General features: G+C 21.1%; 8 protein-coding genes across 8 annotated transcripts in view; 3 read left to right on the top strand and 5 right to left on the bottom strand.

Annotated features, from left to right (window-relative positions):
- Nucleotides 1-59: 59 nt before the first annotated feature.
- Nucleotides 60-3,652, bottom strand: DDB_G0284155 (phospholipase D; the record flags this gene model as incomplete). The annotated part of the gene is made up of 3 exons (XM_633656.1): nucleotides 60-2,914; nucleotides 3,010-3,259; nucleotides 3,368-3,652. The coding sequence occupies 3 exons, from the start codon at nucleotides 3,650-3,652 to the stop codon at nucleotides 60-62; spliced, it is 3,390 nt and encodes a 1,129-aa protein (XP_638748.1).
- A 1,290-nt stretch (nucleotides 3,653-4,942) lies between these two features.
- Nucleotides 4,943-5,921, top strand: DDB_G0284095 (hypothetical protein; the record flags this gene model as incomplete). The annotated part of the gene is made up of 2 exons (XM_633655.1): nucleotides 4,943-5,331; nucleotides 5,513-5,921. 2 exons carry the CDS (start codon nucleotides 4,943-4,945, stop codon nucleotides 5,919-5,921), a joined length of 798 nt encoding a protein of 265 aa, XP_638747.1.
- A 284-nt stretch (nucleotides 5,922-6,205) lies between these two features.
- On the bottom strand, nucleotides 6,206-7,137 carry rps16 (40S ribosomal protein S16; the record flags this gene model as incomplete). Its single annotated transcript, XM_633654.1, has 2 exons — nucleotides 6,206-6,596; nucleotides 7,085-7,137. The coding sequence occupies 2 exons, from the start codon at nucleotides 7,135-7,137 to the stop codon at nucleotides 6,206-6,208; spliced, it is 444 nt and encodes a 147-aa protein (XP_638746.1).
- A 954-nt stretch (nucleotides 7,138-8,091) lies between these two features.
- On the top strand, nucleotides 8,092-8,814 carry DDB_G0284091 (hypothetical protein; the record flags this gene model as incomplete). Its single annotated transcript, XM_633653.1, has 1 exon — nucleotides 8,092-8,814. The coding sequence occupies one exon, from the start codon at nucleotides 8,092-8,094 to the stop codon at nucleotides 8,812-8,814; it is 723 nt and encodes a 240-aa protein (XP_638745.1).
- Nucleotides 8,815-9,435: 621 nt separating this feature from the next.
- CYP519B1 (cytochrome P450 family protein) lies at nucleotides 9,436-11,051 on the top strand (the record flags this gene model as incomplete). The annotated part of the gene is made up of 2 exons (XM_633652.1): nucleotides 9,436-9,924; nucleotides 10,011-11,051. 2 exons carry the CDS (start codon nucleotides 9,436-9,438, stop codon nucleotides 11,049-11,051), a joined length of 1,530 nt encoding a protein of 509 aa, XP_638744.1.
- A 275-nt stretch (nucleotides 11,052-11,326) lies between these two features.
- Nucleotides 11,327-14,692, bottom strand: DDB_G0284087 (hypothetical protein; the record flags this gene model as incomplete). Its single annotated transcript, XM_633651.1, has 1 exon — nucleotides 11,327-14,692. One exon carries the CDS (start codon nucleotides 14,690-14,692, stop codon nucleotides 11,327-11,329), a length of 3,366 nt encoding a protein of 1,121 aa, XP_638743.1.
- Nucleotides 14,693-14,939: 247 nt separating this feature from the next.
- Nucleotides 14,940-16,037, bottom strand: DDB_G0284085 (hypothetical protein; the record flags this gene model as incomplete). Its single annotated transcript, XM_633650.1, has 1 exon — nucleotides 14,940-16,037. One exon carries the CDS (start codon nucleotides 16,035-16,037, stop codon nucleotides 14,940-14,942), a length of 1,098 nt encoding a protein of 365 aa, XP_638742.1.
- Nucleotides 16,038-16,295: 258 nt separating this feature from the next.
- Nucleotides 16,296-17,053, bottom strand: part of DDB_G0284083 (hypothetical protein) — a gene marked incomplete at both ends in the record, with an annotated part of 999 nt that continues 241 nt past the window's right edge. Inside the window, one exon of the mRNA XM_633649.1 lies at nucleotides 16,296-17,053. This exon is cut by the window's right edge and continues 241 nt beyond it. Coding sequence (XP_638741.1) covers nucleotides 16,296-17,053 — 758 coding nt within the window.

Raw genomic sequence — 17,053 nt, 5'->3', positions numbered from 1 at the left:
ATATATTATAGTTTAATAATTTTATAATATTTTTTTTTTTTTTTTTTAACTTTTATTTATTATAATTTTGGTTTAAATAAATTCATCCAACTCGATGGGTTAAACATTTTATTTAACCATTCTTCAGAATCTAAACCCATTTTATATAAAATTTTTGTAAATTTATTTGGATAATAAATCTTTTTCAATATGAATTCATATTTATCTGCAGGTGTTAGAGAGATTGGTCTTCCGATGAGTAATCTTTTATAACGTAAACGTTCATAATTCTCTTCTGATACTTTTCTGAAAGCATTAAACATATCGATAAAGTTTGATTCCATACTTTTTGTATAATGTTTTCCTAAATGTTCTTTTGCTAAAGTGACACGAGTTTCTTTTGCCAATATTGGTTCGGTTATAGAGGCACAAAGTTCGCTCGAGTGAAAGAAACTCATATTATCCATATTGGTACTACCGACGTTTAGAATGGTATCATCAACGATAAACAATTTGGAATGAATGTAAATTGGTTTCAGACGATTGGTTTCATGATCTTGTTGTACTAAACCATAGATACCAACTCTATCGGGTGCAATACTATGAATTAAATGAAGATGTTTGATGATATGATCTTGAGACCAGTCGAATAATTCGCCAACTAAACCACTTGGTAAATCAGTTTTAACTGGAGTTACAACCAATAGATGAAGTTTTGGATTTGCTTTTAATGCTTCACACATATAATAGGTGAGGGTAAAATTTTGAAATGGATATTGATGTTCTACGTATAGGAATTCCTTTGCATTTAAAATCATTTTGGCGTATTCGTCAAACATCATGTTATTATCGATAACACCTTTCCAAGTTCTAAATAAACGTACTGAACAATGATTATAAACTTTTGCAGGATCATTATGAATTACATGTTGTTTGGGTAGAGTGTTATGATTCTTTGTACATGTTATTGAACTTGGCAATACATCCAATGATGCAGTTCTTGTAATTGATACATTTTGAGAGAATGCATGAATCCAACGTTGAAAGAAATGTAATCTTAAATGTTGTGTACTTGGTCCTCTCAATAAAATTTGAATATCATGCCATAAGAATCTAATTTGTCTTAAAATTGGTTGAACATTTCTACCAGTATATCTTATTGGTTTATTTGATAATACTTTATTATTTGTATTTAATAATTGTGGTTCTTCTTCAATTTCTTCATCTTGAATTTGTTGTTCCTCTTGTTTATTATTATTACTGTTTGATGGTGATTTTTGAGTTGATATTGGTAAAGTTGAAGGAGGGGTTGTTGTTGATGTTGATTTATTTATATTAACAGGAATGTATGGTCTTGGTATTTGATGTAATGGTTGATCATATCTACCTCTAGCAATATCAAAACCACCAGTAAAAGCAACACAATGATCAGGACATTCAGAATCTACCAATAATAATTTTTCATGATGTGATGATAAAATACCTTGTGGATTACCAACAATTACAACTGTAATACTTGGAACATGTTGTTTCTTTTTTTTATCATTTTTTAATTTTTCGCTTGAATTGTTATTGTGATTATTATTATTGTGATTGTTGTGATTATTATTATTTTTTGAAGATTGTTGTTGTTGTTGTTGTGATTTTGAATGATCATAATGTAAATATGGACTATTTATATCAGCAAATTCTGAATCTAAGCCGGGCATATTATGAGTATGAAAAACATTACAAACTACACCTAAACGTTTACATCTTTTCTCTAATTTTGAAACTTCACGTTCAATGGTGACTTCACCTAAATAAAGGAATCTAGTGACGTGAGATAATAATTCATGTCTCCAAACTATGATTCTAACATTGACACCATCCAATACCTTTGAGATTAATACATCTTCTAATGTTATCCATTTTGACATTGGATCAACATGAAGTGGTAATTCAGATTTAACATTCTTTGTCATAACTAAACCAAATGAAAATGTTAATTCCCATGCCAAAATACTTATACTATGTTGTGAATTCATCATTATTTCATAATACCTTCTAAATGTTTGTAATCCATCAATTAATACTTCAACTTGATTATCCTCAGTTTGAATACTAAATGAATTTGTTGATATTTCTAAATTTTCATTATTATTATTATTATTATTTTGATTATATTCATTACTTTGATCGATGGAATAATGAGATGGTAATTTTTGTTGTTGCTGTTGTTGTTGTTGTTGTTGTTGTTGTTGTTGCTGTTGATTACTACTAAATTTTAAAGTTGAAGTTGAATTTATTTGATTATGCTTATGACTAAAATCAATATGTTCAGCTTCATAATTTGTAGTTTGATTTTGATTATCTTGGGTTGAACTAATCATCATGAAATCAGTTTTTAAAAGATTAAAAACAAATTCATATGAACCTTTTCCTTCTGGTGATGTTAATGTAATCTTTTTAGAGATACTCGATTCATTCTGAAGGAATGTATGTACATTATCATCTGAATTTCTATAACAATATAATCCACCTGTATTTTGCTTATCTTTTAAATCATTGATATCATTGGTTTTAATTATCCAATTTGAATAATTATTATTATTATTATTATTATTATTACTATTATTACCAATTGGCGTTATTTTTAAATCCTTTGGTAAATAAATATTTTTATTATTATTATTATTACTAGTATTTTTTACATTATTTGTTGTTAAAATTGGTGGTAATGTTGGTGATGATTTATTATTACTACTAATACTGCTACTGCTACTGGTACTATTATTATTATTATTATTATTATTATTATTATTATTATTATTATTATTATTATTATTTGGCATTTCATAAATTGGTGTAAATTTTAAAGTTCCCAATACATATTCAGCTGTTGATGTTTTTATATAAAATGTTAAAACAAAATTAACTAAACTCTGAAACGATACTATAACAATTATTATTTTTTTAATTTGTTAAAATTGAAATTATATTAGAAGGTTTTATATATATACATAGATGATTAATAAATTATAAACTTACAATTGTGAACAGAATGAATATCAGTTACATCATGAGAAACAAAACTACCTAAATGATATCTATTTGTTGGACCAGGTCCAATACTTTGAGTACTATGATTAAACTCTACCTCTGCATATAATTGATCTTTGTATGATGTAATTTGTTTTAAACAACTTATTCTACTTAATGAAAATCCATATGAATATTTAACTGGTTGAATAGAATAACAAACATGATATAATGGTCCTCTTCTTCCAAATGTTAAAAACTATATAAACACACATATATTGTTGATCAACAACAACAACAATTAATAATTTATTATTTATTATTATTTATTGTTATTAATATTATAATAGTTTATTAATTTATATACCTTTTTTTGACCTAAATTCTTTTTATCTTCATACAAGAAATCATAGATTGTTTGTGGACCTAAATCATGATACATTAATGGACCATATGATAAGTGCACTGTAATTGGTGTTTTTGAAATATGAATTATTGACTCACATGACTTTGTTGATGATGTTGAAAATCTACCTACAAAATATCTTCTTGATGGTTGATTTTCATTTGATATATCTAAAAATACATTTCTCGATTTAGTTTGTGTCGATGAATTATAAAATGTTACACTATGAATTTGTAAAACAAACATTGGTTTGGTTTAATTTTATTTTTATATTTTTTTATTTTTATTTTTATTTTTATTTTATTTTATTTTATTTTTTAAAAATTTTTATTTATTTATCACTATTTATTTATTTCTTTCTTTCTTTTTTTTTTTTTTTTTTTTTTATTATTATTTATATTTTTTTTATTTTTTTATTTTTTTGTTTTTTTAGTATCTGACACTTTTATCGCTGTTTTTTTTGTTTTTTTAAAAATAAAAGTAAATTTCGCAAAAAATAAAATTTTTAATTTTTTTTTTTTTTTTTTTTTTTTTTTTTAAAAAAAAAAAATTATTGTAATAATAAAAATTTAACTTTGAAAAATATTTATCTCTTTTTTTCTTTTTAATTTTTTGTTGAATTCATTTTGTTAATAAATAAAATAAAAAAATATATGAAATTTATTAAATTTTAATTATTTTTGTTTGTTTAATTGATTTTGGTTTATTGTTAATTATAATTATATGGTTGAACGATTGGTTGAAACAATATCAAATTTAATGATATGATATTTTAAAATTATTTTAAAAAATGGTTAATAATTCCTTTTATTACAATAATATATTTAATTAAATTCTGTTGGCCATTAAATGTTTTTTTGAATCAGACATTTTTTTTTTATAAAATGACAAAAAAAAAAAACTCAAAAAAAAAAAAAAAAAAAAAGATATTGGTTTATTAACTTTTTTTTTTTTTTTGTTGTAAATATTTTAATTAAAATTTAATGTATTTTTAAAAAATTATAATTAAAATATTGTGCTGTATTATTTACAATTAATTCATATTTCCATTATATAAAAAAAAAAAAAAAAAAAAAAAAAAAAGAAATAAAAAAAGAAAATTACAATGTTTTTTTTTATCATTGTTATAATCCATTTTGTTTCTATATATTAAAGAAATAAAAAAAGAAAATTATAATGTTTTTTTTTTTTTTTTTTTTTTTTTTTGTGAAATCGAGGTTGAACAAGACCTACCCCAAATAAAAAAATTAAAAAAAATTAAAAATATAAAATTAGATCAAAAATGTTCTTGAAATAAAAAAAACCACTACTCCCTATTTTTAGATCATAATAATAATGTTTTTTTTTTTTCAACTTTTTAATTCTGTACAACTTTTTTTTTTGTATTATTTTAAAATATTTTAAAATTATTTTGGTTTTTTTTTTTTTTTATTATTATTATCCATTTTGTTTCTATATATTAAATTTATAAGTAATTAAAAATAAAAAATATTAAAAATACAAATTACAATAATAACCACACAGAGTAATTACACAATGAAATTCTTGATTAGTATATTTTATTTTTTATTTTTTATTTCAATTTTAAATATTAAATTAATAAAGTGTGATAATGGCTATATGTTTGTTTTAAAACTTTATGCCAATCAAAATTGTACAGGTGAATCAATTGAATTTTTAGCAGTTTATGAAAAAATAGTTTATAGTGAAATTGTTGATATATTATTTGAATGTAATGGTGATGATTTAAATTCAATCACATGTAATTATACCAATAACTATAAAAATCCAGACCCATTAAAAGCAAGAAAATTATTTAAAACAAAAGTTGGTATCTGTAGTGATAATTTCATTTTAGATTATATTAAAATTGAAAATTTTGATTATGATGAATCAAATCATTGTGTTTTATCAGAGTATAGCACGTAAAGTATAATAATAATAATAATAAAAATATTATAATAATAATAATAATAATAATAATAATAATAATAATAATAATAATAATAATAATAATAATAATAATAATAATAATAATAATAAAAATACTCATTATAAAATTAATTAAACTAATTTAAAAAATAAATAATAAATAAATAAAAAAAGGTCAACTTGTGAATATAAACCAATTTTTCATTTTGGAATTTTAAAAAAAACATGTGTTTATAGGTGGTTATTAGATTGTTCAGCACTTGGATATAATATTAAACATTGTAATAATTTTGATGGTACATATTATGATAATCCTTACAATTATACAATCGATGATGAAAATAATGAAACTTTCAATGCATATGTTTGTAAAAATAAAATTCAAAATTATTCATCAACTTCAAGAGGTTACATTGTTCATGCTTCAGTAATTGATGGTTATGATGATCATGATAAAAATAGGATTATAGGACTTGGTCCAAAATCACCAATTCATTTCCCAACTTCATTTGGAAATACAAATAAAATACAAAATTATTATTTTATAATTTTAATTATTTGTATATCAATAATTTTAATCTAAAAAAATTAATAAATAAAAAAAAAAAAAGTGTTTAGAAAAGAAAAAAAAAAAAAAAAAAAAAAAAAAAAACGTATCATTTCTAATATTATTTTCAAATTAATTCCAAATTAAAATTAATGTGTTTTAACAGATTAAGTTTTATAAATAAGTTTAAAAAATATAATAACACAATAAGAAAAAGAATAAAAATTTTTTTTTTTTGAAATTCCAATAAACGAATCTTTATTATATACAAATTGTAAAGATACGAAAAAAGGTTGAAAACATACTGATAATTTGAGAGATTAACGGTATGATTTTTGGAATCTGGCTCTGGCACCACGACCACCAAATTTCTTTGGTTCACATCTACGTGGATCAGCAACTAAGAGAGATCTGTCGTAATCTAAGATTTTCTTTTTGATTTCATTTTTGGATTCTTCATCAACGTATTTTTGGTGATAAGCAACGATTGATTTAGCGATAGCTTGTCTGATGGCGTAGATTTGAGCGACTGAACCACCACCTCTGACTCTAACACGGATATCAACTTGTGAGAAAACATCTTTACCAACAATTAAGACTGGTTCGTAAACTTTTAATTTTAAGTTCTTTGGTTGGATGAATTCTAATGGGACACCATTAACTTTGATTAAACCTTTACCGTTGGTAGCATAAGCAACAGCGACGGCGGTTCTGTTGAATTATTAATTTAAAATATAAAAATGTAAAAGTTAATTAAAAATATTCAGAAAAAAATAGAAAAATTAAAAAATAACTCAGGATCATGATGTAAGGTAGCTTAGGATTCAAAGTAATGATATTATAGTAGTGGTAGAAGTTTTAAAATTTTTTTTTTTTTTTAAAAAAAAAAAAAAAAATTTATAATATTTAAATGAACAAACTATCATGTAGGACTTAATTCAGTCGTCCATGAAAAGTTTAAATATTTTGTTTTTCAAAAAATAAGAAATAAATAATTAATAGAAAGAGCAAATTATTGATTGTAATGGACCAATACAAAATTTTTAAAAGCTCTATAATCTAAAATATTAATTTTATTTTTATTATTGATAAAAATATTTTTAAATCCATTCACTACATAATCAATATCTTTGCCTAAGCCCCTAACATCATAATCCTTGTTATACAAATGTATTTAAGAATATAATATGATGACCCACCTTTTTTTACCGTGGGTTTGAACTACGTTTTTTTGTGGGGCAACAGCTGACATTTTGACGATATGTTACTAAAGGAAGAAAAAAAGAAAAAAAAAAAAATTTAACCAAAGCTTGGTTGAGTTTCAAAAAACGACAAAAAAAAAAAAAATTGAAAAAAAAAAAAATTCGCCAACTGAAATTTGTGTAAAATTTTTACATAGCTTTTACACAATAAAAAAAAAAAAAAAAAAAAAATTAGACACAGCATATTTCGTACTTTATTATTTTTTTTATTATTTTTTATTATTTTTTAATTGTTTTGTTTTTATTTTTGATTTATTTTATTTGTCGTATTTATGATATATATATATATATTTTTTTTTTTTTTTCACTATAAAATGAATGTAATTAATTACAATTTTTTTTTTTTTTTTTTTTTTTTTTTTGAAGATACAAAAAATTTCAAAGATAAATTAGAATTTTTTAAGTTTTTATTATTCAAAAATATTAATTTATTTTGTTTTATTTTATTTTATTTTATTTTTTAAATTCAATAATAAAATTACACTATTTTTTTTTATGATAAAATTATTTATTTTTTTTTACTATTATTTTAATTTTTTTTTTTTTATTTTTTTTATTTTTTATTTTTTTTTTTTTTTTTTGAAAAGCTTCCATAAAAACCCATAAATTTCAAATTAGATAAAATGGTTCTTTTTTTTATTTTAATTTAATTTGCTAGATATTTTTTTTAATCTAAAAAAAAAAAAAATGACATAATCTATTTTTGTTATTCTTTTTTTTTTGTCCCAAAAACATTTGATTTAATTTTTTTAAATTTTTATTTATTATTTTTTTTTTTTTTTTTTTTTTTTTTTTTTTTTTTTTTTTTTTTTTTTTACATTGAACACACACTGTTGTAAAAAAAAAAAAAAAGTAAAAATAAAAATAAAAATAAAATAATTTCATTCATAAATAAATATTATTACCATTAAATAAATTTTTTAAAAAAAAAAAAAAAAAAAAATATGTCAATTAAAAAAGTTTGTTGTGTTATTGGAGTTGGTAAAGGTATTGGATTTGGAGTTGCAGAGAAATTTGCAAAAGAAGGATTTTCAGTTGCATTGGTTAGTAGAAATAAAGAGAAATTAGAACCATTTGTTCAAACTATTCAAAAAAAGTTTGGTGATACAGGATCATTTGCAGTTGAAATGGATGCAACTAATGCAGAATCAGTTGAAAAGGGATTCAAAGAGATTAGATCAAAAATCAATGGTAGACCAATCGATGTATTAATCTATAATGCATCAGCATCATTCAAGGCAGTTTCAGTCGAGAAAACCGATGTAAATGATTTTCAAAATGCTTGGAAAGCAAGTTGTTTGGGTGCATTCTTAACAAGTCAACAAGTTTTAAGTGAAATGTATGGACAACAAAATGGTACAATCATTTTCACTGGTGCAACTGCTTCATTAAGAGGTGGCGCTTCGTTTGGTTTATTTGCTTCAAGTAAATTTGCATTACGTGGTTTTGCTCAATCATTAGCTCGTGAATCTTATCCAAAGGGTGTCCATGTTTCTCATGTCATCATTGATGGTTATGTTGATATCAATAGAGATTATTCTTCAAGACCAAAGGAAAATTGGATTGATCCTGACGCTATAGCTTCAACTTATTTCTCTCTTTATTCTCAAGATAAATCTGCTTGGACTCATGAAATTGATATTAGACCACATACTGAAAAATGGTAAAAATAATTTTAAATTTAAAAATAAAAATAAAAATAAAATTATTCTTTTCTAAATTTGTAAATTCAATCAAATCAAAATTTTTTTTTTTAGATTTTTCTTTTTAAATCTATTTTTTTAAAAAAAAAAACAAATAAAGAGTGATAAAATAATAAAATTCTAAAAATAAACTTTTTTTTAATTAAAAAAAAAAAAAAAAATTTCAAAATGGAATGATTACTTTCATTTTTTTTTATATTTTATATGATTTTGTATTTTTGAGTGCTCTATTTATCTATACTAAATTTAAATTAAAAATGAATAAAATTAAATCATTTTAAAATATATAAAAAAAAAAAAAAAAAAAAAAAAAAAAAAAAAAAAAAAAATTTATTTTGGTTTAATAATTTTGCAGGATAGAGAAAAAAAGGTGAGATAGTATTGATAAAAACATTAAACCCAAATATCAATATTTAAAAAAATAAAATCCCAATTTACAACATTTTTTTTTTTTATTTTTTTTGTTATTTTTTTATTTTTTTTTTTTTTTCAAACCATCAATTTTACCTTTTTTTTTTTTTTTTTTTTTTTTTGATTAAATTTATTATTAAACTTTTTTTATTAAAAATAAATAAATAAATAAATATGAATTTAATTAATTTAATTTTATATTTTATTTTATTTTGGATAGTATTTGATTTTATAAGAAAGAATCGTAGAATAAGTTTTAATGACCCACCATCACCATGGGCATTACCAATTATTGGACATTTACATAAATTAAGTTTAAATCCACATAGATCATTAACAGAATTAGCAAAAGTTTATGGTGGAGTTTATTCACTTCATATTGGTGATTCAAAAACAGTTGTTATCACTGATGTAAGTGCATTTAAAGATGTAACTATTAAACAATTTAAAAACTTTGCAAATAGACCACAGCCAAAAAGTATTAGAGTAATTACAAATTTTAAAGGTTTAGCATTTGCAGATTATGATCAATGGCAAAAAACTAGAAAATTAGTATCATCAGCATTAACAAAAACAAAAATTAAAACTTTTAATAATTTAATTGAAAAACAAACTGAAAATTTAATAGAGTCAATGAATGAATTTTCAAATAAAAATGAATTGGTAAATAATTATTATTTTTATTATTATTATTAACATATTAACATATTAATATATTAATATATTAATATATATTTTTTCATTTTTAGTTTCATCCAAGAAAATATTTAACAAAATATTCATTAAATATAATACTAAGTATGTTATTTAGTAAAGAAATTGGAAAGAATGAAAGTATTAATAAAGGCACAATGGAAAGATTAACAATTCCATTTAATGAAGCATTTAAAAAAGTTGGTAAAGTTGATGATTTCCTTTGGTTTTTATCACCATTTTTTTATTTTTCAAATAAACAATATAAAAAATATATTTTTGATATTTATTATTTCATGGAAGAGATTTATGATCAACATTTATTAGATTTGGATTATAATGAACCAAAAGATTTATTGGATCAACTAATAATTGCAAGTCAAGGTAGAGAAAAAGAGACAGTAATATTGGTCGGAATGGATTTCCTATTGGCAGGTTCAGATACACAAAAAGCAACTCAAGAATGGTTTTGCCTTTATTTAATTAATAATCCAGATGTTCAAAAGAAAGCATATCAAGAATTAATAAGTGTGGTTGGTAAAGATTGTAAATTTGTAACATCAAATCATATTGAAAATTGTCCATACTTTATTTCAATTATTAAAGAAGTTTTCCGTATTCGTTCACCTGGACCACTTGGTTTACCAAGAATTTCAATTGATGATACTTATTTAAGTAATGGTATGTTCATACCAAAAGGTACTCAAATACTTTTAAATATATTTGGAATGGGCAATTTATTAGTTTCTGAACCTGATCAATTTAAACCAGAAAGATGGATAAATTATAAAAATCAACAACAACAAAAACAACAACAACAACAACAACAAGTAAATAATAAAAATTCAATTGATAGTAGTGAATCAAGTAATTTAGAATTTTTTGATGATTTAGAAAAAGTATCAAATCCATTTTCATTAGGACCAAGAAATTGTGTTGGTATGGCAATTGCAAAATCTTCAATATATTCAGTTTGTAGTAATATACTTTTAAATTTTGAATTAAGTTCAATAAATAATCAAATAATTGATGATAATGAAGTATTTGGTGTTTCAATAAATCCAAAAGAATTTTCAATTAAATTAACTAAAAGATAAACACATAATTGTTATCTTTTTAAAAATTATAAATTAAAACTTTTTAATAATTAATAATTATTATTTAATAAATAAAAAAAACATAAACTTTTTTAATTTTTATTGATTAAATTAATAAAAAAAAATAGTTGGACATGTGGAAGAGGTATTAAAAAAAAAAAAAAAAAAAAAATTTAATAATTAAATGTATAAAAACTAGTTTTTATTTATTTATTTATTTATTTATTTATTTATTTATTTATTTTATTATAATTAATATTTAAATATTTAAATTTTTATTTATTTAAATAAATTTTAGAGAATACAGATATAAATCCATCGAAATCTATATTTTCATTTATTGGGACAGTACGTTCTTTTGAAATTATTAAATCTAAATTTGAGAAATGTTGTAAATAATCTGAGGGAGTAACACCACAACCACCATCTTCAACAGAAGTTAATAGTTTTATTTTCAAATGTTTTACATAATCTACAAAGATTGGTTTATAAAAAGTAAACATTTTAATATGATTTGACAAATAGGTGGCTTGTTTAATTGGTGGTAAAGGTTTAAAGAGATCACTTATCAATGGAATTGGTAGAGAGGCGATATACTGTTTATTGGAATCTAAAAATTTAGTTAATTGATCAAATTGACCTTGACGTGATAAGTTTTGACAAACTGAAAGAACCCAAATATCCTTTAATTCACCTTCTAAATTTTTACCAACGTCTAACCAATATTGAAAATTGGAAATTGGTGGTATTGGATAAATTCTACTAATCAATTGAACTTTTAATTCTATTAATTCTGGTGTTTTTACAACGAGTTTTGAAGCTTCCTTATAAGCTTTAATTAATAAATCTTTATCTAAACAATTTTTATTATTTAAAAAATCATTATTTGGGAAAATTGTAAGTTTTAATTTCAAAATTTTTAAAATATCATATTCTAACCAACAATTTAAACTTTCAATATCATTTAATAATTTTAAAATTGGTGATTGTTCTAAATAATTTGAATTTTCAATTATATTATTATTATTATTATTATTATTATTATTATTATTATTATTATTATTATTATTATTATTATTTAAAAATTCTATTGGTTGATTTGAGTTAAATAAAAAAGATGTAAAAAGTATTAATGGTTTTTTATAAATTGGTATTGAATTATCAAGCATGAATTTAATTAATTTTAAAGTTAATTCAATATAATTTGGTTTTTTTAATTCTGAAATTTTATGTAACCAAAGGTTATAGAAATCAGCAGATTTATAAACTGAAGGTGATAAACATTCTGTCATTAAATTTAAAGATTGTACAGTTGGATTTGAATATAAATACAGATACCAATCGTTTGGAACTGTTAATAATTCTTTTAATTTACCAGTGAATGGTGCAATTAATTTAAAATAATCTTCAAGTTTACCATGATCGTAATTTAATTGATTTTTTTTAGTTGTTAAAAACATTGTTCTAAAATGTTGAATTAATGCTATAAATCTAGTTGAATGTGGTACTCTATAATAAAATGAACTTGTTAATTTCTTTTCACCTATTAATTCACTTGGTTGTTCTCCTAATTCTTTAAAAAATTCTTTAAAATTTTCTAATTTTTCATTTTCACTTAAATTTATTAATTCATTATCATTATTATTATTTTTATTTATATCGAAATTATTCAAACCATTATAATTTAAATTATTATAAATCATTGATAATAATTTTGATAATTCAATTTTATATTTTCTATTTATATGACAAGTTGGATCTTTATATAATGTATATTTATCTTTTATGATGTACATTAAATTATCAGTATTTCTAGTGAATTGTTTAATGCCTAATGGGGAGTATTTAAATTGTGAAGGTTTTGGAACATTTCTAGAATGAGTTGAAGAAGGATGTTTAATATTATTCTTTTTAAATATGTCACCTTTAGCTTTTATGAAATGATGTCTTTTCAATTTCCAAAAGTTTAAAGCATTTATATTAAAATCTCTAATGAAATTATCAATGATTCTCTCTGAATAGTATTGATGAAATTCTATAAATGGTTGATATAAACCACCATCATAATCTACTCTTTCAACAGTGTTATCGTTTTTCGATGGTATTATAGTTGATTGTATGTGATCTTTAATATCGGATGCTCTTAATGCTTGGCCGTAATCATCGACTTCTAAATAACAAACTATCCAATAGTTTAATAAATCCTCTCTAAATTTCCATGTTATAATTTTATTATTAAAAATGAATTGAGAATAAATGTAATCTTTTAATTGGAATAATGATCTACTATCGGCGAAATAGTAAACCATGGCCATCACTTGTGAGGTGGTTTTGCATAATCTATCTTTATATGGTTGATAAACCTCATTTAAAATATCGAAACGGTTGGATGAAATTGCTAAATTTGAAAATCCAATCAACGACTGAACCAATGTAGTCGATGTGATAATACCATTCTCTAAAAAGAATTGACTTAACATTTTATAAAATTGTAAATTTCTATTTGATGCTAAAAATAATTTATTTATTGAAGTTATCATCATTGAACTTTCTTCAGAATTTTTATCATATTTAACAATTGGTATATTTAAATGAGTTATTCTATCATTTAAATTATAGTTCCATGAATAACCTATATCCCTCTCTTCAAATTTTGTTGCTTCTTTTACCACTTTTTCATTGAAATCTAATTTTTTAAAACTATTATTAAATAATTCAATTGCTAATTGTTCATTATTAATTTCTAAATAAAATGTTGTGAATATGAGTGTAACTTTATAATCAACTAAATTTGATTCCAATAGGAATTGATAAATTTCATTCAAAGTTGTAATTGAATTCACATCGTTAACATGAATTAAACGTAAATGAGTTAAGAAATGTTGTGAATGTAAATATTGTTTATAATATTCATTTACATAATATTTAAAGAAACTTTTACCCAATTTTAATAATCTATTTTGTAAAATGGTTGAAAGTAAATATGAAAATACATGTATATTTACATCTGGTGATGATTCATCAATTAAAGTTGAATGAAATTTTTTAATACCATATTCAATTCCATTGGTTTTTGTTAACTTTTTAATTGAATCGGTTTCTTCTTGAATCGCTTGATTCACTGGTATCTCTTGAATTGGGTATAGGCCAACATCTATCATTTTAAGTTCCTTATTAATATAATCATCTCTTATGAATTTAATTGGGTCTGTATATGGTTTTGGATGTAGAATCTCTGCTTTATATGATAATATTGAAAATGGTTCTGATGAATTGGTTTTTAGTCTTTTTTTAATTGGAATATCTAACTCTGATAATGGCTTTAATGATGATGATGATGATGTCTCAAAAATTAAATTTCTTTCCTCAATACCATCTTGAGTTATATCACCAATCTCAATTTTATCTTCACTTTTAAAAGTTGATATCGATTTTTCAATAATTTCTCTTTGTTTAATACCTTGTGATATATCACCAATTTCATTTCTAATTGATTTTGAAATTGGTGTTGAATTTGATCTTTTACTTTTATATGAAACTTTTAAACCATCTTTTTTATCATAATATTTAACAGTTTGAACTGCTTCTCTTGGTATATAATTAAAATAAGGATTTTTAATTATTTTACAAATTCGAAACATTCTTTTTAAAAAATTATTTATATTATATATATAAATATTAGAATGTAAATATAAAAGAAATAATAATAATAATAATAATAAACAAAAAAAAAAAAAAAAAAAAAAAAAAAAAACGAGCCAAAATTTTTTTTTTTTTTTTTTATGGTTCACGAAAAAACGTTGGTTAATCAAAAAAAAAAATAAAAATAAAATAAAATAAAAACTTTTTTTTTTTTTATTGTTTATAAAATGTACATTGTATTGTTCATTAATTTATTTTATTTTTATTTTTATTTATAATATTATTATTATTATTATTATTATTATTATTATTATTATTATTATTATTATTATTTGTTTTAAAAATTAAAAAATCTTTTAAAATATATTTTGAAATTAAAAAAGTTAAATTAATTAAAAAATTAATGCCAAATAAACTTAAAACAATATTTGCAATTATAGCAAATAAACCACTATTAAAAATTACAATACCATATCTTCCAGTAATTCTAAAAATTATATCAACAACGTCATCAGATTTTTGGGAAATTAAATCTAAAATTTTTAAAATTAATAAATCTGGAGTTTTATTAAATAAATTGGTATCAACTTTACCAGGTTGAATAGCTAAAATATCAATATCATTAAATTTCGCTTCTAATGATAATGAAGTTGCAAAAATTGATAAAAATGATTTACAACTTGAATACATTACTGAAAATGGTGATGGTAAAGCACACGTAATTGATGATGTAATTATAATTACACCATTCTTTTTATAATTATTATTATTATTTATTTTATCTTCTATCCAAATTCTATAAAAGTAATCAGTTAATTCAACAGTTGTTAATGTATTACATTGTATCATTTTTAATTTATCATTATCGTATGAAGTTTGATTAAATCCTTCCATTGTTACATAACCAACATTATTAAATAAAATTCTAATTTCATTTATTTTTAAAATTTTATTTGATTCAAATTCTTTTAATTTTAAAATTAATTCTTTTACTGATTCTGATTTTGTGAAATCCAATTTAATTGATAAAAATTTTAAATTATCATCATCATCATCATCATCATAACTATTATTATTATATTTTAAATTTAATTCATTTATTAATTCATTTAAATTATTATCATCTTTTGAAACTAATATTAATGAAATACCTTGACTTGCTAATCTATGTGCAATTGATTTACCAATACCACTACTACCACCGGTTACTAATGCCCATTTTCCATATTTCTTTTTAAAATCTTGATCTTTACTTGTAAAAACAATTAAATATGGTATTACATTATTAATTATTAAAAATATTAATGTAATAATACCAATTAATATTAATATTGAATTGATCATTTTTAAATTTTCAAAAAAAAAAAAAAAAAAAAAAAAAAAAAAAAAATGAAAAAAATGAAAAAAAAATGTAAAAATTGAGATTTTGTTATGGTCAAAAAATAAAAGTAAAAAAAAAAAGAGGCAACAAATTCACCACCAGCGCCAAATAAAATTACTTTTCACCCCCTAGGGAAATTTAAAAAATGATTAAAAACAGGATGTTTAAATTAATAATAATAATTTATTTTTAGTTTTCTTTTCTTTTTTTTTTTTATTTATTTATTTATTTATTTTTCTATATTGTGAATAATCAGTTAAAATATATTTTGAAATTAAATAAACAATATTATTTGTTAAATTAATACCAAATAAATTTGAAAATAAACATGATAATTGAGCAAATAAACCACTATTAAAAATTACAATACCATATCTACCAGCAGCTCTAAACATGATATCAACAACGTCATCAGGTTTTTGTGACATTAATTTCAAAAATTTTAATGCCAATAAGTTTGGTAACTTATCAAATATATGAGTATCAACTCTTCCAGGTTGTACAGCTAAAATATCAATATCATTAGATTTCGCTTCCAATGATAATGAAGTTGCAAAATTTGATAAAAATGATTTACAACTTGAATAAATAACTGAAAATGGTGTTGGCAATATTGCACCAATTGATGATGTAAATATAATTACACCATTCTTTTTATAATCATCATTATTAATATTTATTTTATTTTCTATCCAAATTCTATAAAAGTAATCAGTTAATTGGACAGATGTTAAGGTATTACATTGTATCATTTTTAATTTATCATTATCGTAAGAGGTTTGATTAAATCCCTCCATTGTTACATAACCAACATTATTAAATAAAATTCTAATTTCATTTATTTTTAAAATTTTATTTGATTCAAATTCTTTTAATTTTAAAATTAATTCTTTAACTGATTCTGGTTTTGTTAAATCTAATTTAATTGATAAAAATTTTAAATTGATATTTGATTTATATTTATTTTTAATTTCATTTA

This window comes from Dictyostelium discoideum (genome assembly GCF_000004695.1).
Source record: "Dictyostelium discoideum AX4 chromosome 4 chromosome, whole genome shotgun sequence".
Classification (NCBI taxonomy): Eukaryota; Evosea; class Eumycetozoa; order Dictyosteliales; family Dictyosteliaceae; genus Dictyostelium; species Dictyostelium discoideum.
Note: the sequence above shows the minus strand (reverse complement) of the source record. Positions and strands in the feature narration are given on the sequence as shown.